The 24,054-nt window shown below is 28.8% G+C and overlaps 1 protein-coding gene across 6 annotated transcripts in view; it reads left to right on the forward strand.

Moving 5' to 3' along the window:
• The window catches only part of LOC142319125 (uncharacterized), a 223,095-nt gene that overhangs the window by 122,809 nt on the left and 76,232 nt on the right, over window positions 1-24,054 (forward strand). For 4 of the 6 annotated variants that reach the window (XM_075356059.1, XM_075356062.1, XM_075356061.1 and 1 more), the window contains 7 exons: window positions 9,394-9,556; window positions 10,455-10,554; window positions 11,005-11,092; window positions 11,687-11,893; window positions 12,937-13,031; window positions 15,991-16,247; window positions 21,490-21,610. In XM_075356059.1, coding sequence (XP_075212174.1) covers window positions 9,394-9,556; window positions 10,455-10,554; window positions 11,005-11,092; window positions 11,687-11,893; window positions 12,937-13,031; window positions 15,991-16,247; window positions 21,490-21,610 — 1,031 coding nt within the window. The remainder of the gene's footprint in view (window positions 1-9,393; window positions 9,557-10,454; window positions 10,555-11,004; window positions 11,093-11,686; window positions 11,894-12,936; window positions 13,032-15,990; window positions 16,248-21,489; window positions 21,611-24,054) is intronic. The other 2 variants (XM_075356060.1, XM_075356064.1) reach the window with 2 other exon arrangements.

A 24,054-nucleotide genomic window follows, 5' to 3' on the forward strand; every position in this document is an offset into this window, starting at 1 on the left:
CAATTTTTAATAAATTCCTGAACCATTTTAAAAAATCATCTCATCAATTTATTTAAAATGGAATTAAAAGATTTCTTTGGCAGAAACAATATTAATTGTGGAAGATTATTTAAATAATACTTTTTTTTAAATTGAAAAAATAGTGTTTTCTCCATCTTTGTTCAACATACACATAAATATATTCTCAAATAATTTTGCCAATACCTTATGAATTTTGATTTATTTTGTAGTTATTTTTTTTTATATTTAGTATCTTCATGTATAATTCTCAACAGTATTTCACATGTTTATATGTATATTTTAAATAATTGTTATGTGATGTGTAATGTATTATTATGTATTGATAGTGTAAAATATTTATTATTTCAGTGAACACATGTGAGACATGAATTAAATATTTAAAAGAACTCAAATTTTTGAGATACTTACAAATTTTTAGATTTCTTACATTTTTTTATAACAGAAGTTAGGGTGTAGATTGGACATAATTAAACAATATGAGTTATATAAGGTATGATGAGATTTTAATTAGATTATGGATCTTCATTTATTTACTTCTTTATTAGATAAATCATTCTTAGGATTTTTCATTTAAAAAACTTACTTTCTGCTGGTGTCTTTGGATCTAGTCCTGTAGCAAAGCAGAGAATTGTGGTTCTTTGACAGCAGCTGGATATAATTGCAGTGATGTATATATGTTGGATTAAGATATAACCTGAAGATCGTGTATGGTATTGCTTTGGGTGTTTGCTTGATAATATTATTTTGAATGTTCTAATTGTCCTTATGTCTTTTTACGAAAGGAAGTTCTTATTCCAAGTCTAGAAACATCCAATCATTTTTTGTCAGGACAAATCGGAAAGTACAGATGTAGTTGAGACGCCAGTGACCTCATATATTAAATCATACTCTCAGCAACATCACTGGAAAGGGGTTGTTCAATGAAATCACTACCTCAAGGTATGAAAGGAAACATATTTACCTTTCTTCAAATGGTTACTACAGATTTAACTTCTTGTTTGTTGCTTCTATCTCATTTTGCACTAAAAACACAGTGACAGTTGTACCTTGAAGGCTTGAGTTATGAGTATTTAAGATGTTAAACAATGTCCTAAAAAGCAATGTTGTGAAATCATTTAAATTGTGTTAATTCAAATTTAGAATTTATTAGAATCAACCTTATTTCATCACAAAACTCAAAACAATTTACCCCAACACAGCCAGTGCATTTCTGAATGCTTTAAAAAGTGTTCATGATCACTTCCTATTTCATTACAAAGAGCAGACAACAACCGGCTTTTAAGAAGATGGACCTTAATAAAATTGGCAATTTTTACTACCTCGTCGAGAACAGTTTTCATTTTGTAGAGCACATAGTACTTTGCAATGTTCACAACAATTTGGCCATTTCTCAAGAGGTGCCACTTTCTGGATATTCCTGACAATGCCCTAGCACTATGTTTGTGTATACCTACATATTTTTCCTGGAACTTTATAGTTATGAAGTCATTGACAACATTGAAAAGAGGTGTATTAGGAAACACAAATTCACTAAACAAGTCTTCACAAATTTATTTTTGTATTAGTTTTGTGCAAAAGCTACCATATTAGCATTATTCAAAATATCATGACTTCATCCAACTGTAACACAAAATATTCACTATTACATAACCATTCTAGCAAAATATTTTTCACATTTTGGGCCATCTCATTGATTCTTCTATTTATTGTATTTACAGATAACTATATTACAAATGCTTGTTGGCATGTTTTTCAATAAAAACTCTTTGCTATTGCTTTTGTTGCATGCAAAATTAAATCTTGCCCCTTGTATGGGGTTGCTTATTTCTGGCAGTCAAAAGGGCGACTTTGTAAGAGACAAGAATTTTATTCCACACACAAAGTCAACATTTCTGTGAAAACCATGAAGTTACATTTTTTTGTTTTGAAAATATTCTATTGCTTTATTAACTATTGTTATGTTTTGTTTCAAGATAGTGTCTCAATTGTGATGGTGTCATAGATTCATTTGATAACACTTTGCAATCAAGAACACACTGTTGTCTGTGTTCACCATCTTTATTCTGAATGGAAGATCCTATTTGTAAATAAGATGCATAATTTTTTTGTGAAGAAACTGTTTATCTGCACTTCTAAATTTTTGAAAACATTAGATTTTTTTCTAATTGTTGTCTGCCTTTCATTTCAACAATCTTTCATTTGAACCATTGATCCATATCTAAATAAGATTGTGAACAAATTGAGAATCAGAAAGTGACAGCTGTTTCAGTACACAGTAACTTCTTCAGATGTTACAGACAGAATACAAAAGCTTAAAAATATGATACAAAGAAAAAAGTAAATGTATAAAACCAAAAGAGATAAGATACACAAAGATAAAGAGCAGCAATAGGAAGTTTACACATGTATCAGTAATGTATAAACTTAACAGCAAATATTATTGGTCAAGTCAGAAAAAGAGGAGGGCAATATTGACGATAAGATACGAAGCCCATCTCACATTTATAAGTTTAATAATGATGAACTATTACAGTCTAATTGATCATTTAAAAGTAAATTAGAATTTTTTATTAATAAGTAAACTATATTATATAAGTGAATGTGTGAAATTTCTTTTGTTTTGAAATTTTGTTTACTTTTGTTGGAATGAATTGCTTAAAGAAGGAAAAACTAGTAACTGTAGTTTTGTATAGTTTAATTTTTTTCTTCTTTAATGAATATCTTTAATTGACAATTTCACCTCCCAAGGAGACTAGAGCTTCAGTCTGTGGCTTAAAACCTTCCCTGGGATAACATGAATGTATCCTGCAAATTTGGAAGCAATCAGTCAGTTGGTTTTCATGTGATGCAAGAACATACAAACAAATAAACTTTCAGATTTACATATAAAATTCTGAAGTACTTGATTAATTAAACTTACTTGGTCATCATTATTCACAGATATTCATAATAATATTAAGTTCGTTCTCAAAATTATCATCTGATATTGGAATATCTAATAATCTATAAATGTAATTGTTAAAAGCGTTTAATTTACATGCAGACAGATAATGATGTACTGTGAATGACAGTATCAGTATGTGAGGGTTTGTGATGTATGATAAAATCCAATTTGTTATTAATTTTAGTAATATTTAAATCTAAAAAGACGATAGAATTATTTTGTTCCACTTCCAAAGTAAAATATATACTTTTGTGTTATTTGTTAATAAAATTCAAGAATATTCCTAGTTGTTTCAAGCTGCCCGTAAACCAACCAAAAATATCATCCATGTATCTATACCTAAATTTGAACTATTTAAAGAAAGGATGAGCATAAATTTTGTTATAAAGTCATTTATAAAAATTTCAGCACCTAATGGTTAAGTTGGTTACCAATATTAATTAGACCCTCTTTAGAGTGTAAATCTTACTATTAAAATAATTTTGATTAAAACAAATGTTCAATGCAAATATCTTATTTCTAGTAATTTTATTAGTTTTCTGGATAATCAGAAACTTGTTAACAATATTGATAACCTCTTGTGGTGGAATACTAGGAAATAAATCTTTTACATTAAATGAAAGTAGACTAGGATTTCTGGAATATATAAAAACTTAATATTTTCAACTAGCACAGCTGAGTTTTTAATGTTAAATTTTGTTTGAAATTTACAATGATATTGGATAATATTAATAATCTTCCTAGAAAATTTATCAGCAGGAACATTAACATATGAAACTGCTGGTCTAATTGAGTGATTTTCTTTTTGTAATTTAATAAGAGAATACAATTTGGATAGCTGTGGATTCATTACTGTTAATGTGAAACCATCACTTTCCCTGAAAATAGAACAATTCTTAATAATTCTTTGAGACTGTTTGAAATTTAATTGTAAGATTCACCTTAATATCATATTTGTTAGGATCAAAAATTCAGAGTTTTTGAGATTTTTCCAAAGCAATGAAGTAGAGGTTTTTCCTTTTATCTGCATATGTAAAAACTATTATCATTCTCCAATGCCTTATTTTTTTTATTGAATTGAATAAATCTAAGTTTCTGCTCTTTGGTAATCTAATGTTTACTCTTTGGTAAACATTATAATTATCATTTTTACAATTTTTAATTTTTGTAGAAAAACATTGTTTTTTGTTAATTATTTCTTGAAACAAAATATCCTTATTAACTTTAATTTCAAAATAAGTTCATATTCTAAGCTTAAAATTTATATATTCTTATATTTGTCTGACTAAGTTATAACTAAAACCTTTCTCTAAAAGTTGAATTTCATGTTCACTAAACACTACATCCATTAAATAAATGTTATTTGTAGTAATATTTGATTGCAAAATTAATTTGAAATACCATAGGCAACTGCAAATATTTTTATCAAATAATTGATGGATGAAGCCCTTACTTGATGAAAATCCATTGTAAGCCCTTACTTGATGAAAATCCATTGTAACTAAAAGAAAAAGAAAACAAAATATGTTTCTTTGAAAACATATTTACATATTTAAAAAAAAAAAGGTTAACATATTACTTTTCTGTGTGTTTTTGGTAATCAAGATATTTATTTTATAGGTGGTATGGTTAAGTAGTCTTCTTATCCAAGGTAATATTTTTTGTTTCTTTAGTGTGCTTATGTGGATTTCCTTTTTTTCTGTATTTTATTCTAGAAATATTATTTTTATTTATATAATTTTAATTTATTTTTGTGTTTGGTTGATTTTTTTCTGATTCATCAATTTCTTTTTATGATAATTGTATAAATATTTTTTTTTAAATTTCACAAAAAATATATAAATAAAAATAATAAAGGATTAATTTTATAATCAAAGACAGAATTAAAAAATAATCATCTACAAATAATCAAAAAATAAATTATCTACCAAAATACAAAACAAAAAAAAATATTTTACAATTATCATAGTTTACTTTTAAATGATCAATTAGACTGTAATAGTTCATCATTATTAAACTTATAAATGTGAGATTATTTTTTAATTCTGTCTTTGATTATAAAATTAATCCTTTATTATTTTTATTTATATATTTTTTGTGAAATTTAAAAAAAAATATTTAGTGTTCATTTTCTTTTTGATGGATTTTCATCAAGGCCTCATCCATCGATTATCACTGGTCAGTATAAAATTTGGTCTTTAAAGGGAGTAGATGTTCTACATAGTATTTTATATGCTGAATCTGAATATGTATTCCGAAACAACCCATCACATAACATTTTTTTTTGTTTTGTATTTTGGTAGATAATTTATTTTTTGATTATTTGTAGATGATTATTTTTTAATTCTGTCTTTGATTATAAAATTAATCCTTTATTATTTTTATTTATATATTTTTTGTGAAATTTAAAAAAAAATATTTATACAATTAAAGCCAGATATGACTCAAGTAATGAGTAATTCAATGTGATGAAATTTTCTTAAATATGAGTTCAGCTCTTGGTATGACTTGCTGTGTTCTTTAGTTGTAGTGGTTTTATCATACACATATTATAAAGATTGTTTCATAAGTGATGCCATAAATTTAGTGAACAATTTTTATGACAGAACATTTGGTATTATTTTATTGAACATCGAGATGTGTTAAGTTGTGTTCACATCGAGATGTGAACAGATCTGAAAAGATAAATTTAAAAATCCTCAAAATGTAGTTTGGAATGTTTCTTGAGCATTATAAAAATGTATATTTGTTGTTTTATTCAATATGTGCCACTTCTCCGAGTTGAATTTTGTTTAGCTATCAGCCTTCCTTCCTTTTTCCTGTTTAGCCTCCAGGAATTACCACCAGGTTCTACTTCATAGGATGTAGGATGTAGTGTAAGTGAAGTGTAGTCTTGTACAGTCTCTGGTCAACCATTTCTGAGATGTGTGATTAATTGAAACCCAACTACCAAAGAACACCGGTATCCACGATCTGGTATTCAAATCCGTATAAAAGTAACTGCCTTTACTAGGATTTGAGTGTTAGAACTCTTGACTTCAAAATCAGCTGATTTTTGTAGACCCATTCACCACTAGACCAACCTGGTGGGACCCATTAGTATGGATCATGTTAAGTTCACAGTGCAGCTGTAGACATAACATAACATAAGAAGGACGACATAAAGGCAGACATATAAGAAGGATGAAAAAATGAAATTTACTCAACCTTTTCCTAATACTACATAATTATATTAAAAGCTATTGTATTTATGATCTAAAATGTTAACAAAAAATAATTCTAAAAAAATCGGTTTAAAAAATTAATAAAATTATGTTAATTCTAGTAGTGAAATTTTTATGTATTTTTCACTATGTATTTTTAATTTCTTAAATAAAAACTCTAAATTTCAAAGTGTACAAATTATGATATAGTAATGTGTGTGTGTGTTCAGAAAGTTGCTGTGTACTGGAATTATAGAATTGTAGTGACAAAACTTACTTAATTATTATTTTGTATGCTTATTTCATTATTTTTTAGTCGAATATTAAAATAACTTGAATAGTTTATAAAAAGTATTGAAAATTATCTCCCAACATCAATACAACTCTGCAAACATTTCGTTCTGTTTTCAAACTCTTTAACCAGCTGTTGTACTGGAATGTCTTGTATGTATGCCTTTTTGCAGTTTTTATTTCGTCAGTCATGCATGATCTGTTATATACACTGCTTGTTTCACTGTCTCCCGTAAAAAGAAATCTCGGGGAGTCAGATTAGATGATTGTGCCGACTACAAGCTTCTCATAAAAAAGTCATTGATCTCTTAGCTGTGTGCAATGTGGCGTCATCTTGTTTAAACCAATCATAATTGATTTTCCCTTCTGATAACTGCACAATAATAATCACTATTACTCCATGTTCAAAAAAGATTGGACTCACAATGCGTATTCTATTCACACTGATTCAGACTCCAGTTTTCACTTGTAAAGATTGTTCGTGTTCGTGGGGGTTAGTTGACCACAATTGTATAGTTTGTGAATTGATATACCCTCCTAGATGAAACCATGCTTCATCTGTAAAAAAACATAATGTCAAGGATACGTACGGGATTTTGATCAAATAAAATGTTTAAATTATTGACAATAATTTAGTCTTTTGGCATGATCTGTAGGTTTCAGTTGTTGAACACACATTACTTTGTAAGGGAAAATTTTCAATTCTGTTCTTACAGTTTTATGTGTGATAGGAAATCTAATATCTTGCTGCTGTACTAACTTACGCATTGACTTTCATGAAATTTTGGCCATAGCAACTGAAATATCAAGCAGCTTATGTTCATTAAGTTTAGAGGGTCTTCAACAAAGCCTGTTGCTCAAAACTTTTTGATAAAGAGTTCGAAGTGCATTATGGTGAGGAACAGAAGTATACGGAAACTTTTCAGAAAATTGTTTCACTAAATCAGTATATGTATTAACTTTATGAAAGATGTGTAAACGAGAAAAATGTGTCCCTCTACCAAAAGAACCATTATGTCTCTCACAACTATTGATTCTGATAAATGAAATGAAGCATGTTCTCAATTACAAATCAACTGACGTTTTGGTTTATTACTGAGCAATGTCCAACGAACCAACTGGGCAACCAACCTAATGGTGAAAGAACAGAATGCACCAATAACTCTAAAGGAGTGACTTTCCAAACGCACTGTGTGTATGCACAAATGTGCATGCGTGTGTTACTAGTAAAAACCAGAAATTATTCCATTTAAATTTTGTATGTGCAATTAGGTGGGCCATCCTTCAGAACTGCATCAGTTTTCAGGTCCTTGTCTAAACCATTGGGCTCAATTGAAAAAAGCTTGCTTAAAAATGTTTAAAGATATCCTTTCTTAAAATTTCTCAGAAGGAAATTTTTCCATTAGAGAATTTTATAAAAAAAAATGGGTCCTATAATTTTGATTATAAAACTTATTACTTATAATGCTATTTAAAAATATCTATATTGCTTAAATTTCACCTGATTTAATATAATATTATTTTTATTATTATTATATTCCTAATATATATGTTACAGTCTGTTCAACCAGTGAACAGTAAGCAATCCCCTACCCATGCCCCAGTGATATGAGGATGATATATTACATGTAAATGTAATATATATTTAATGTATAGTATATGTAATGCAATGTATAGTCTTGTGCTGTCTCAGGTCGCATAGGTCTGAGAATTGAATCCCAACCACCAATATCCACTGTCTAATATTCAAATCTCTATAAAAGTTACCAATTTTTACTTGGATTTGAACGTCAGAGCTTCAACTTCAAAAATTAGTTGTTAAACAAGTGATTTGCGATGACAAGTTTGTGACTTAATAATGTATATGGCTATTTATTTTTATTCATGTTTAGGCAGTTGTGGTTTTTTCATCAGAAATATGTTTTTAGGAAGATTCCTTTTCTTTTATTTATTTTTCTTTAATATAATATGTTTGGCATGATTTATTTATTGTCTAATTTGAAAAAATATTTTCTGGGTATTTGTGGGCTGTTTATTTTATTAAGATTACAAAATTGGATGGTAATTCATGTTTTATTGTATTTTTAAGTTTTTCTTTCTTCATAGGAACTTTGTATATTTAATTAAGCAAAAAGAGGGAGGGAGAGGGTTTATAAAAATGTTAATAAAATAACATGCAGGTGCTCTAAATATTCCCGCATAAACTCTTTGGTAGAAATTTGTAAATTATTCCAATTTTATTCTTAAAAATTAATAAAACAAACTGTTTACACAATTTTATAGGAAATTTGTTATGTATAACTAAATTAGTAAAATGTAGCTACATAGCTACATTTTCCAGTAAAAAAATTTTATTTAATAATTCTTTCCTTTGTTTGATTTTCATATGCAAAAATTAGGTAACATATTTAATTTTTATTTTGGATTTATAATCTTGAGTATGCTCTGAAAAACTGAATTTTAATATTAAAATATTTAAGTTCTCTCTTTTTAATATCTTTGATATTTAAAATTTGATACTTTTGAATGAAAAGGTGTGATAATCGTAAAATAATCTTATAGTTTCAAATGTTCATTTAGAAATTAAAATTTATGTTATAAACTTACATGAAAAATTAGATCATAATAAAAATTAAAAAAATGGTGGAAATCTTAAATTTTTGTGGATTTTTGGCTCCCTATTTTTTCTTTTTAAATTTTATTCTCAAAGTAGATTTTAAGTAAGAACTGTAGAGAGGGCTCTTAAAATATCATGTTGGATCTAAAAACTATAATTTTATGGTAATGTAATTTATGAGTATCTCCCCAAACACTATTACTCAACCTGACTATACCTCTAGTTTAAATTTTTACTATGGGTTTTATAAATTTCTATTTTATAATTAATTTTTAATTTGTGTTAATGGTAATAAACATGTTTTCCTGTTTATTTAGAAGCGAAGTTAATCTGCAGAATTTATATCAACCTGTGGCAGGTGCCATACAGTCACAGCCACAGCAGCAGCCACCACAACAACAGCGGCAGCAACCTCAGCAATCAAGACAAGTTCAGCAGCCTATTCCTCCTATTGCAGCCAAACATAATAAAAACAATGTGGTAAATATTATCTCTATCTTATAAAGTAGGTATATATGTGGTGTACAAATGTTGCATATATGCATGCAGTGAAGTTATGAGGATTTATTCAAAACATTTGAACAAATTTTTGAAGGTAGATCTGCATAATGTGGCAAAATTTATAGATAAACCAAACTAAATTATTTTGCAAATACTTAGTCGCAGAATTTACATGTAGTAAATTAAAAATATTTCCATAACAATTTTTCACAAGAAAAAAACATTCAGAACATTTTTTTGGAAAAGAACTGTTTAACCATTACAGTATTTAAATTATGGTTATTTAAGGTTGAAGCTCTTCAAGGGTAAGGGAACTGAATCTATGGACAGCATAATATTTCAATTACTGAATATTGAAGATAGAATTTAGTTTGAAAAGCAAGGCAATGAGATTTGAACCAAGTTCACAATGTTCTTTTAATTTTTTTTTCTGATAGTTTGAATTTATAAAGAGACTAAGGGGAGAAAAGCTGTTGGGAGGCAGGGAGTTAGCCTCTGACATATGATTTTTATTTTTTGTTTAAGATAGACACCATATTTTTAAAGATAAAAGTTTATACATCTGTATTTTTTTTTTAATTCTAGGAAGCTAGACAGCTTAGGGACTTTTATTAAAGGTCAGGAATCCTGAACCTCTTAGTCTTCTTTTTTTAATTTTTTCTGAAGATAGAACTCTTAAAAAAACTGTTTGAAGAGTACAAATTTAATTTTTTTATATACATATTTTTTTTCATTGATATGAATAAATCTGTTTGTATAATTTTCAGTGATATTAATCTTGTTTTAATTGCATTCTAATGATACTTTCTTGGATGACCTTTTGTTTTTAACATTGATTTCTGATGTGTAACTAACTTCTGTGATTTTTATTGTTTAGACTAAGTTGTGTGCAAAAACTCAAGAGCTTGAGGAATGGATGAAGAAAGATGACCCGATGTCGTGTATTAATACAGATACACATTCACAACAGCAGCAAGGTGATTTTCTTTTTTTTTAGATTTTATATTAAAAAAAAAATTGTGATTATCTTTGCCATTGTTAGAAATTGCTTTGTTGGAATTCCAGCATGTACAGTAGTTGTAAAAATTTGTGATATTTTCAGTTAACATTTGTAATTTTTGATTTATGATATATTGGTTAGTGTTCTTGTCATTTTTGTTCTTATGAATTATTTATGTTATATACTGTATTCATATATTAAATAAAATAAAAGAATAAATGTGGTGGTGGGTAGCTAAATTTTAATTTTCTTCAATCCAGTTAATACAGAGGAACATATGGACAACAATAAAGAAAAAATTGATTTACTAAGTTAATATATATATATATATATATATATATATATAAAACACCACCTTTCAAAAAATATTTTATATTACTGTTATTATTCTGGTGTAAAAATTATAAGTTTAAATTTATCTATTAAGCTGTTGCAGGATATGGTGCTTCCAGTTATGGATATCAGGAGTTATCAGCCACATCCACCACTTGGAGAGGCTCACCTGATTATTCTAGGTAAAATTATAAAATGTGTTTTTATAAATATTATTTTAATTTTTATAACATAAACATTTACTTCATATGTAATGAAAAATGATGCTCTCTGTTTGTTCTGTTCCTAGTTTGAGCCAGCTAGTGCTGCGCTCTAGTTTCTATTAGAGCTGGCCTGTGAGTCAGTTTTATACATTCATTCGAGTAAAGAATCCCATCTGGCGCAGTCATGTATTTCTTGGTCTAATGTGACTAGTGTTATTTAGTATTGTACAAAATAAATTCAACTGTCCTAGAAGAATATGGTTTCGTTTGATTTCACTCCACAATCAATACAGTCCATCCTAGCTCTAAAGATTTAACACCGTTTAAATTTAGTTCATCAGTACAATCATAAGAATGATTCATGACTTTTCTAAAGCTTGTTATTTTCTAGATTTATTTAGTATATATATAATTTTTTTATTATGTGCCATTGTGGTAACTGATACCAACTTTTGTTGAAAGCAATATAATTGATTAGATTATAGAGTTAAACATTTTATATAAATTTAATGACAGACTGAATGTTTTGTGTGGGTCAGACAATTTTTTATTTCTTATTTGAAATTTTTTTAGTGACGATGGTGGAAGATCAGATGAAGACAATGATCCAGGTACATTAATCGAGAAGACAACTTCATTGACATCTGTTGGTGGCAATTTAGGAAGTGGAGTTAGTTTTGGCAGTACTGCAGTTGGTACTGCTTCCTCTGGTAATGTTTGTAAAGATCAATCATTACCATCATCTAGTTGTGGTCAACCAAGATATATGACTATGTCACGGTGAGAATAATCATTTTTGTCTTTGTGTAGGAAATAATTAGAAAAGAATATGTACAAAAGAAATATTTTTTTTTACTATTATTTAAATTTTTTTTCCTTAGTTGGGGGATTTTCCTATTATGTAGTAATAGTTTTTGAATTGTCCCTCATCATCTTTAATAAATCTTCCTGAAATTTTAGAAGCACTTTTAAAAATTAAAAACATATATATTAAGCAGTTAAAATTGTTAATTATTGAAATTTGTTTAATTCATGAAGTACATTTCACTTATCACCTTAAAAATGCCTTGTAACATAAAATATACTATTTGCTTTTATTGTTATGAAATAGATCTTGATATTCACTTACATTACCGTAATAAAATACTCATAGAGCCTAGAATTCTATAATGAATATATATTATTATTAGTTATACATTATATTACTATGAATACTTTATATTGTATGATAATTTTTTGTTGCTTCTTCATTTATACATTTTGTTAATTTATTTATAACATATCCCTCATTATACGCTATTTCTGAGTTTATTCTTAGTATAGTATTTATACTATAAATGTATGATTTTAAAAAACTTTTGTATAATTTAATTTTTAGTTAATGAAATAATTAAAGTTGTAAGTAAAGTGATTATTGGAAGTTGTAGAAGTACTGAAAACAATAAGTATTTCTTACCTACATGTATGTTAATTGACTGAATTATTCTGAGTTTAGAAAATTCACAAGATGGTCAGTGAAAGTCAGCAATTTTTATTTTTAGATTCTGGAGGAACTATGGTGTGTAGTTGAAATGTAGCATTTAAGTTATGAAGAATCTTGACATAATTTAAAAAAAATCACTTCTCAAGATTGTAGTCAATTAGATATTCAAAATAAATATATCTAAAAGGAGTAAAAGGTAGTCTGGTATCCTTAATATTCAACCTCTTTTACATTGAAAGGTTCTTCATTTGTCATAGAACTGATATTTCTACCCTAATTAAATTTATACACAATGTTTCACTATATGTAATAAATGAGATAATGGTTTGATGTGTTGTAGAGAAGTAATGGATACATCAAATGGCAATACTGGAACACTGAACTCTACTGCATCAATCCAAATGCCTCGCAATGTTTGGAGAAAACATTCTACTGGTATGTTGAACAGATACTTTGTATTATTGTATTTATCTTTAATCATTTATTTAACTTTTTAATAATTTTATTAGTGTAGATGAAAATGAACACTTGTTCTGGGCAGAGATTAATTTTGTTAAAACGGTCTCAAACTGAAGACAAACTACAGGCAAGACAGTATGCCTGTTTCTATCTGTAACTAATTGGTTAGTTTGGATGTTTTTCTTTTATTAATAACTTTTTACTCTTGATGTAATATTTAGACGATTGTATTAAATTATAAAACTTTAAAATGATAAACATTTATCCAATGAAAAAGGAGCAGGTTAAAAAAGTAACAAACCAATTTAAGTTGTTGTAGTTGTAAAAATTAATCTTTAGCACTTGATTGACAGTTGAGCCCGCTACTGACTGTTTTCTCTTCCGTTTGTGAGGATCGCCAGTTATCATACTTGTATTTAAACTTCGTAAATTTTACACCATTTTTTTCAGTATTTTTTTTATGTATTAGATGATAAACTGATGTGATACTACTCAAATTTATTTGTTCCTGCTTTCTTTAAATAGTAACAATTCTACTCTTTTTAAAAGCTGTGGAAATTTCTCAAATGTTATAAATTTTGAATGTTAATAATTAAAGCATATATTTTTAGACTGCATATTAATTGAGATGATATTTCATCTATCTATAGTACTTTATTCTTGAAGTCTTTCAGGGTTCAGATTGTGAATATCATATTGAGATCAAATTTGTATAATACAAAATTAATATTTTTATACTATAATCAAATTCAGATCATAGTTTGAATTCAGTTTCTTTTAAATACCATCATCAGGTAAGTTTCCTTCTTTTATATCTTATATATTCCTGCTATTTATTAAGTCTTTCTTTTATCTGTAATAAAGGTCTTCTATTTGCATCTTTGCTACTAAAACATTTTGGCTTCATTTCTCTGAAGCTACATTTCCAATAATAATCATGTTTTTCATTATTACTATACGTCTTCCTTTGCTATTTTCCAATTTCTTTGCCATGCAAGAAATTTCATCCTTTTTTTTCTGTCTATTTTATATTTTCATCCATCCATCAGCTTTTGTAAATTTAAAATCTTTCTCCCCATTTTAATTATTTTTCTTTTTAACTCTATCCATGCCCTTATGTTGACTCTTCTCTTGTTGCACCTTCTTGAACTCTGCCAACTATTAGGATTTTAATTCTGTTTTAGCATATCTGTATCCCATCTCTGATCTCATCTTTCCTTTAATTTTGTAAACTTCAGTCTACACTTTGAAAGGCAATCATTGCTTACTTGTGGTTAGAATCAGGGTCTGCTTCTGGTTTGTATTACAGTTGGCAATTTAGTTCAAAAATCTTTGCTTACCTTTATATAATTTATTTGATACTTTGCTGTATCTTTAGGTCTCAACTATGTGTTTCTTTTTCTTTATGATTTTTATAAAGGTTGTTTGCACTTTTCTACTTTGTTCAAAACTCTGAAAGTTAGTTCCTCTTTTATTTCTCTGGTCTCTGGTCCCAAGAGGAGCCATCATAAATTACAAAAAAAAGAAATAGAAAAAATATTCCCTTAGACCATACAGCTTCACCTTTCCATTGTTTTCATAAGTGCTTAGAAAGTACTTAGGAAAAAAATAGACATATATATATATATATATATATGTACTTGTGAAAATTCAAATAATTCATCAAAATACTGATCATTGTGCCAAATAACCTCAAATAAAAATTTTATTTATTTTTTGTTCTTGTTTGAGAGTAATTTTGGAATTTTGTACCAGCTGATGATGTGGGATCCTGTGAAAGTTGACTTTGGTATTGGTTTTTTAGGTTCTGTTATTGTATTTCTTGGTTATTTTGTTGTTATTTGACATATATTTATTTATATTGTCTTTGCCATCATTAAAGTAACTGGATTTGGCAGTGACCATATTCACATGGCCAAACCAGTTACATCTATTTTCTTCCATAGATTTTCCATTCCAGTAACCATTTTAACACTCTTGTACAATTTTCTTTCGTGTTTAACTGCCTGTGCTGATCTGAAACACTCCCTGAATAATCAAAATTTTCATATCACTTCCAACACTTCATTATTTATTTTATTATCTGTTCCAGCTCTAATCTTTTCATTCTTCACTATCTGATTCTATACATTTAAATTGATTCTGGGTTTCATTCTCTTCCCCAGAAATCAACAATCAATAATCTCGCTTTTTCCATTCTTTTATCCTAATATTTTATACACTTCATTTTTTTTATCTCCACTAAATGGCAAAAATCAGAATGTACACTGGTTTGTCTTAAATTTATCTTCACATCACAAATTATTCTGTTTCTCTTGCTCCAGTTTCACCTTACCTTCATTTATGCAGTTTGAATTGTTTTTAACTAAAATCTTATTTCATTATCCTTTTGTGTATTCGATACTAACTGTTTGGGAAAACTGTTACAGATATTTTAATCAATGAAATTTGATCGTGGATCTTTCTTACATTGCCAACTATTTTCTCTCAGATGACTTAAATAAAGATTAAATTTGTAATTGTTTTTATGCATCCAGAAGCTATATTCATGCTTTCTAATCATCATTTCTTAGATTCCTCACACTTTGAAAAATATATATTTTTATATAAGAATGGGTTTCTGAAAAGTATACAGTTGGTAGTAGAAAAAAAAAAAAAATAGTAAGCATTGTAACAGGATATGAATATGGACCGTTTGACTGCTACACTGTAAGATTATGTGAAGAAAAAAACAAATTGGAACACATTGAAAAAAAGAGTAATTCTAGTTAGATGACTCACATAGGAATCTTTAATTTTACATGATTGTAAGTTGTAAATTATAATTAAAAATCAAGATTGGTGTTCCGAAATAATTTATCATTAATATACATATTTACCTATGCACATCAATCTCATCTCATTGAAGGATATATAGCTCATTTCTCATTTACAGGAAGTGGATCTTCTCTACCAGCTCACCCTGTTAATATTAGAGGTATGCTTGGTGCTGCACCTCCTGCTCCTCCTGCAACTGCTCCTCCTTGTGGATTATGGACACCTGCTGCTTGTTGTTGTATGAAGGTACAAGATGGTACTAGAAGTGTTTGTAGCGGCAGCAGGCATGATGATTCATTCAGTCCTTTAAATTCACATAATTTAAATCACTCAATGGATAATAACACAAACTGGGTTATACATCAGATATCTCAGGTAAAAATTGTTATAATTTTTGTTTTTTTATAATTTACTGATAATTTTTAAAAAAATTTGATTGTTTTACTGAATCATTACTCAAATTTAAAATAAGAGTACTGTTATCCTTATGATTGTCTTAAGTGTTTTTATCTCCCTCTATGAATCATGAAATCTTGCCAATGGTGAGGGTGCTTGAGTACTCAGTGATACAAAGTAGCTGGACCGAAGGTGCAACCTTATTGGAAAGGTATCTGTTGAGAGCCAGACTAAACAGTAATTCCTGATAGAAGGCAGCAGCTCTTTCATTCTACGAGTCAGAGCGTGGAATGTTAGATGTCTAAAAAGATTAGTAGGTTAGAAAATTTAAAGAGGAAAATGGATAGGTTAAATGTAGACGGTGTAGGAATTAGTGAGGTTTGGTAGGAAGAGGAAAACGACTTTTGGTCAGTTGATTTTAGAATAATTAACCCAGCATCAAGTAAAGGGCAGGCAGGAGTAGGTTTCGTAATGAACAAGAAGATATGAAAGAGAGTAGAGTATTTCAAAAATCTTAGCGATAGAATAATTATAGTAAGGATAAAATCAAAATCTAAGCCAACAATGATTTTAATGTCTATATGCCAACAAGTGCCCGCCCATGATGATAATGAGGTAGAATGTGTTGAATGTAAGCATTGGAAAAGGCAAAGGAAATACTGTGGTTGAACACAGGCTAGGAAAAAGGAATGGAAGAGGGGCCGACATATTGAGTTCTCCACGAAGTATAATTTAGTAATTGCCACACGCAGTTTTAAAATCATAATAGAAGAATATATACATGGAACTTGTAGAAAACCTTGGATATCAGAGGATATATTGCAACTGATGGATGAACGTAGAAAGCATAAGAATGCTAGTGATGAAGAAGGTAAAAGGAACTTTCGACAATTAAGAAGTAATATAAACAAGAAGTCCAAATTAGCGAAAGAAGAGTAGATTAAAAAAAAGTGTCCAGAAGTAGAAAGATAAATGATCATTGGTAAAATAGACGCAGTATACAGGAAAGTTAAGGAGAATTTTGTGGTACATAAGTTAAAATCTAATAATGTTTTAAAATAAAGATGGTACACCAATTTATAATACGAAAGAAAAGGTCGATAGGTGGGTGGAATATATTGAAGAGTTATATAGAGGAAATGAATTAGAAACTGGTGTTATAGAGGAGGAAGAGGAAGTTGAAGAGGATGAAAAGGGAGATACAATACTGAGATCTGAATTTAATAGAGCATTAAAAGATTTGAATGGCAGAAAGGCTCCTGGCATAAATGGAATACCTGCAGAATTACTGCACAGTGCAGGTGAGGAAATGATAAATAGATTATACAAACTGGTGTGTAATATTTACAAAAAAGGGGAAGTTCCTTTAGGCTTCAAAAAGAGTTTAATGACATGATATCAAAGAAAGCAGGGGCAGATAAATGTGAAGAATAAAGAACAATTAGTTTAACTACTCGTGCATAAAAAATCTTAACTAGAATTCTGTACAGAAGAATTGAAAGGAGAGTGAAAGAAATATTAGAAGAAAACCAATCTGTACAGAAGAATTGAAAGGAGAGTGAAAGAAATATTAGGAGAAAACCAATTTGGTTTCAGGAAAAAAATAGAGACAAGAGAAGTAATTTTAGCGCTCATATTAAAGTAAAAGGAAGATTAAAGAAAAGCAAACCAACATGGCGTTTATAGACTTTGAAAAGGCATTTGATAATCTAGACAGGAATAAAATATTCGGAATTTAAAAAAAATTAAGGTTCAAATATAGAGATAGAAAAACAATTGCTAACATTTACAGGAACCAAACTGCAATAGTAATAATCGAAGAGTATGAGAAAGAAGCCGTAGTAAAAAAGGGAGTCTGACAAGGATGTTGCCTACCCCCGTTACTTTTTAATCTTTACGTAGAACTAACAGTTAATGATGTTAAAGAACAATATAGATCTGGAGTAATAGTGCAAGGTGAAAAGATAAAGATGCTACGATTTGCTGATGACAGTAATTCTAACCGAGAGTAAAAAAGATTTAGAAGAAACAATGAACGGCATGGATGAAGTCCTACACAAGAACTACCACATGAAAATAAACAAGAGCAAAATGAAAGTTATGAAATGTATTAGAAATAATGAAGATGGACCACTGAATTTGAAAATAGGAAGACAAAAGATTATGGAGGTAGAAGAATTTTGTTACTTGGGAAGTAGAATTACTAAAGATGGACAAAGCAGGAGCGATATAAAATGCCGAATAGCACAGGCGAAACTAGCTTTCAGTCAGAAATATAATTTGTTTACATCAAAAATTAATTTAAATGTCAGGAAAAGATTTTTGAAAGTATATATTTGGAGTGTCGCTTTATATGGAAGTGAAACTTGGACGATTGCAGTACCTGAGAAGAAAAGATTAGAAGCTTTTGAAATGTGGTGCTATAGGAGAATGGTAAAAATAAGATAGGTGGATAAAGTGACAAATGAAAAGGTACTGCGGAAAATTATGAAGAAAGAAGCATTTGGAAAAATATAGTTAAAAGAAGAGACAGACTTATTGTCCACATCCTAAGGCACCCTGGAATAGTCGCTTTGATATTGGAGGTCCAGGTAGAAGGAAAAAATTGTGCATCTAGGCAATGTTTGGAATATGTAAAACAAATTGTTAGGGATGTAGGATGTAGGGGTATACTGACATGAAGTGACTGGTTTATTAATGTTATTTGCAGTTTCGACAGGTCCAGAATGACGTTTTATTATAGAATAGTATATAGGGTTTATGAGGCTGTAGATGAATCTTGGTTTTAAAAAAAATATAATTGTTACCTAAGTAAGTGTAAAAATACTGCACTATCTGTTTAAAATCTTATATATGGAATATACTTACGATACTTACTTATTTTCATGTAATATTGAGTGGTTAAATGATAGCCAGTTCAGTTCAAAAATAACATGGGTACAAGAGTTGCCATTCTATCCATCATTATCGCAGGTTTAAGAAGAATAAAGTTATTTATATCTACATGACATTTGTAGGACTTGTGATTTGATAATCTATAATGTAACAAAATGTTTAACATTTTAAGAAATGTTAGGCTGAAATAAAGACTTGTATACAGTCAGTACTAAATTCCAGTAATGGTTGTAAAAGTAGAAGATGAAGGTGAGTTCTCATTGAAAAAGGCATGAGTCAGGCATTTTACCTGTCCCTATCACTTTTCAGTAGATGTAAGTAGAATCAATACTGAAAGACAGATTTAAGCTATCTAAGGAAAAAATGGTAAGATGGCATTATTCTTTTGATAAAAAACACATACGAGTCAGATGAAGTTCTGAATTGATGGTTTTTTTTACTAGGAGTTTGAAAGAAATAACACTCAACTAAGTAAGGATAAAGAGGAGTTAAATATTTTGATGATGAACATACTATACTGTAAGTTACAAAATTAAGTTATTTAGTGAGTAAAACTATAAAGGATATATGAAGTAAGTAAAGATCAAAAGTGGCGGGCAAACATAAGAGGAACTTTTACAGAAAAGAGTATGCTAGTGTGTAACATTGATCTGAGAATTAGAAAGATTTTAGATCTTAAAGATCTTCGTGTGGAGTATAACTTTATGGTAGGGAAACATGGACAATAAGAAAGGCAGACAAGAAAGTAATAGCTACTTGATAAGGAAGGAAAAGGAGTTGAAATGTGATATCATATTAAGAATTCAACATGAGAGACGTGACAAGAGTCTTTTGAAAGAGGGAGGCAAACATGTCGATTGATAGGTCATGTACAAAGACTGCTTAAAAAGTATGTGACAATAGGCCATGAAAAAAATAGCTCACCTAGTGACTTCCAATTTAGTCTCCTTCAAAGTAGTCCTCTTGTGGCAGCACATACTTAACTCTGTAGTTCTTCCACTGCCATAAACATTTTTTGTAGTCATCTTTTTTAATAGCTACCAGCTGTCCCAGTTTTTAATTACATCCTCTCTGTAGCAAAATCAGGAATCTTTCAGCATCATCTTTAACTTTGGGAACAATTATAATTCACAAGGTGCTATGTCTGGTGATTAAGGAGCCTAAGGACTTGAGGAATTCTGTGCTTGACCAAGAAATCCTGGATTGGATGTGACAAATGAAGAATGCATTATTGAGTTGCTACTGCCACTTTTATGATTCTCATTTGTCTGGTCTCTTTAACCATACTGCATCCCAGAGATAACACTAAACATCCAGATAGTTTGTTGACAGGCCTTTTGATGTATATTGTATATGATGCATAACTCCATGGTAGTAAAAAAAAAGCATCCCTTCCCTTTCACTTGCTTCTCATGTGTCATCCTTTCTTTGACCTTGGGGTTGATAGTGTATTCCACTGCAGTAACTGAATTTTGGTTTCTGGTTTATTCCTGTACACCCAAGACTAATCGCCGGTCTTAAGGAAATTAGGATCACTATTGTGTCATGCTCTGTGTAAAGTCAAAACTAATCTCTTTCTGTCCAAGCTAAAGCAGCATTGGCACAAATTTTGTGGCCACAAAATTTGTGTGGCCCAGATTATCTGTTAAAAATATGTATACATTATTGTTACTAATGCCAATATCAGATGGAATTTCTCAGAAGATAATGATGATTTTCTGTTATAAAACTGCGGTCGTGTAAAAATTAGGTAATAGGAGCAAGTAGAATAAAGTAAGATTTTTTAATTCATTCTACTATTACACAGATATTCTTACATTAGTATAATCTGCAAATAAGCAAATTTATTTTCTACCAAAAATTTTTTTTGGGAATGAATTCTTAATATAAAATAAAAACAAAAGGGCCCAATGAATGAGACCACATGGTTGAGAATATATGCCATAATTGATGAATTATTCAAATTGGCACATAAAGTTTTTACGTTAAATTATATTAAAGTTCAATTGCCTTCTTTCATAAGCCAGACTACAGGCCAGTGAGTTTTTTTAACCGTTTAGGAATACAGTAATATAGGAATAAATACAGAAATTTAGGAATACATGTGTGATAACATAATCGTTAAGTTCTGCATCCTGATAAATTATCAAGGATTAAAAAAGGGGAAATTAAATGGAGGGGATAATCAGTCCACAGTAGAACTAAATTGAGGGATTGGTATAATTAACGGTTTTATGTGGCTTCAGGTACAGTCTTATTTATTTATATTTGAATCTGTGGGGTGACCAGATTAATTTTTTATATTATTTAAATTTTATTTTAACAGTTGCAGGCACAGCTAAATCAGATGTGTCAGTCTATGAGCGATAAATGTAATCCAGGTCTTATGGTTGCAGCAGCACCACATCCACACTTGTGGATGCCACCTTTACAGGCTCCACTCATGGGTAGGTATTTTTTATTGAGATTTAATGTATGATAGAATTATATTTAACCAAAATAATGAATGCTGATCTTTTAGATAAGAAGGAATTTTAGAGAAAAGATATTTTCAAAGGATTTTTGAAATTATGTATTTACATTCGGAAACATTACTTATTAAGCACATAAAATGTTACTAATTTTCAAGAATGATTTTATGTTTTTCTAAGTATTTTTGAAGTTAATATTTAAATTATTTTAGTATTGATATGGATCAGTAGTTTTCATGCCCTCCCTAGACCCCTATTTAAATAACTTCTGGCTTTAGCATATTTTTATGTAACAGGAAAATAGCCTTCTTCAAATAATGATTTATGATTATCCATAATTATTGGATTAGTAGACAGCTACTTATTTTTTTACAGACTGTTATTATTGTTTTACTTCATCCCAGCCTATTGACTTTTTATTATTTATGTATCTGATTCCCCTCTCACTTTTAACAAGACATTTTGTGATATATCTGCAGATCTATGACCAGGATGAAACCTTACTACTATTTATTATTACTGCACATCTATGATCTTTGATACTTTTTTCAATCAATTCTGTAGATGTAGAGCAAGTTATTATGAATGCTTTTGTTGTTACAATGTAACATTCAGATCCATTTTTTATTGCAGTACACTTAGTGGTTTTTATCTATTGTTTTTATGTACATTTTTTTTTCTTTTAATTTTATTATAGAGATTGATATTTCCCATGTAGACTAGAGTTTTTTCATGTTTTTAAAATTATTTAGAGTTAAATATAATTGATTATCTAATTGAATGGGTTGTTTTATTTATGTTTTCATATTGGATACGTTTTTTTCTTAAAACATTTAAATCTGTAATAGGAAAATAAATATGGCATCAACTGATTACATTACAAGTCTGATTATTTTTTTTTTTTTTAATATATTTTAATATAATTTGGTTTAAGCACAGTCTCAATGAAATGTGGGTAGTTCAGTATATGCATAATTTGTGTTAAGTGTGCATTTGTTAGTTTTGAAATCCTAGGTTATCTTTTTCTGCCATAAATTCTTTCTGTTTCTTCCTTACAGCCAAATCTTTTTTCCACTTTATTTTTTTAAAATCTAACCAAATTTTTGCAATTTTCTTAATGCATTATTCTCCCTCTTTCCAGCATGTTTTTTACTTTGCAGGACCAATATTCCATAAATAGAAAAAAGTAAAGAAAATATTTAAAAAAAAAATAAATAAATAATTATTTATTGTTAGTTACTATGTAATGTCTGAAATATATTTTGTTAATAAATTAATGTTTCAATTGATTTAAGAAAAATTGAAGGGTTATCTTTATTTATGTTTTGTATGATGCACGAAAATACCAATCAGTTAAGAATTTACAAGAAATATATGTATTATTTAACCATAGATTTCTTAGCAGAGTTTGAATATCAGAATTAATAGTGTACAAAACAGAAAAATTATTTGAAAAAAATTGTATTTAAATACTGCAGATTTGTATGTAGAACCTCTGAAAACAATGCTTATGATATTATTGCAGTAAGATTATTTTTGGCACTTGACCACAATTTCCACAATCAATTATGATAAAAATTATTTTTCTTATTTTATTAATTTTCACCTTATTAATTTAAAATTGTTATATAGATCAGTTTTTGAATTCAGTACAAAGTGAACAAACAAGAGTGCTGTTTGCAGAACTTCTGATTTATTTAGTTTTTGAACTGGTTTTAACTCATACTCTAACAAAAGATATTTGTAGTCCACTAGCAACAAATCTTGACCTGTATATTATAGACGTTGAACACTGTGATTATCACTTTTATGTATATAATAGGTAGGTAAATATAAAAGGTAGGTAATTGTACGTATATAATATATATATATATATATATATATATTCTAAAGAAACGTAGCATTCTGTTGAAAAGTGTCAATATTGTTAGGTGGATAGATCAATTCAAATTTTTCAATGTACAGTGGGTTCAGTCTTTTTGAAAGCCGTTAAAACACTGCAGATGCCAAGAAAATCTTTAATAATAACTTTTATTTATAGTTTTCATTTAATTTAGTATTTACTGGCCGGTTGGGGATCACTTTGCTCGCCTGATCATCTAACTAGGACCCTCCTCAGTGTTCATTACTCTCATGGTTGTAAAAATAATCCTGATAAATAAAAGTTAAAGTATTCAAGCTTTATAGAAACTTGAAAAAGAAACTAAATTACAAAAGACAGAATAGTAGTAACTAAAGTACACTGACCTTTGACGAGGAAAACTTCAGAACTTATTTCTGTTGCCATGTTGATAGAAATTAATTTAATTTTTAATTATTAATCCTTTTCTTCTTTAATGAATATCTGTAATTGACAACTTTACCCCCAAGGGGGTTATGACTTAAAACCTTCCGTTGGATAACATGAATGTATCCTGCAA

This window comes from Lycorma delicatula, chromosome 2 (assembly GCF_047948215.1).
Source record: "Lycorma delicatula isolate Av1 chromosome 2, ASM4794821v1, whole genome shotgun sequence".
NCBI classification, from domain to species: Eukaryota; Metazoa; Arthropoda; class Insecta; order Hemiptera; family Fulgoridae; genus Lycorma; species Lycorma delicatula.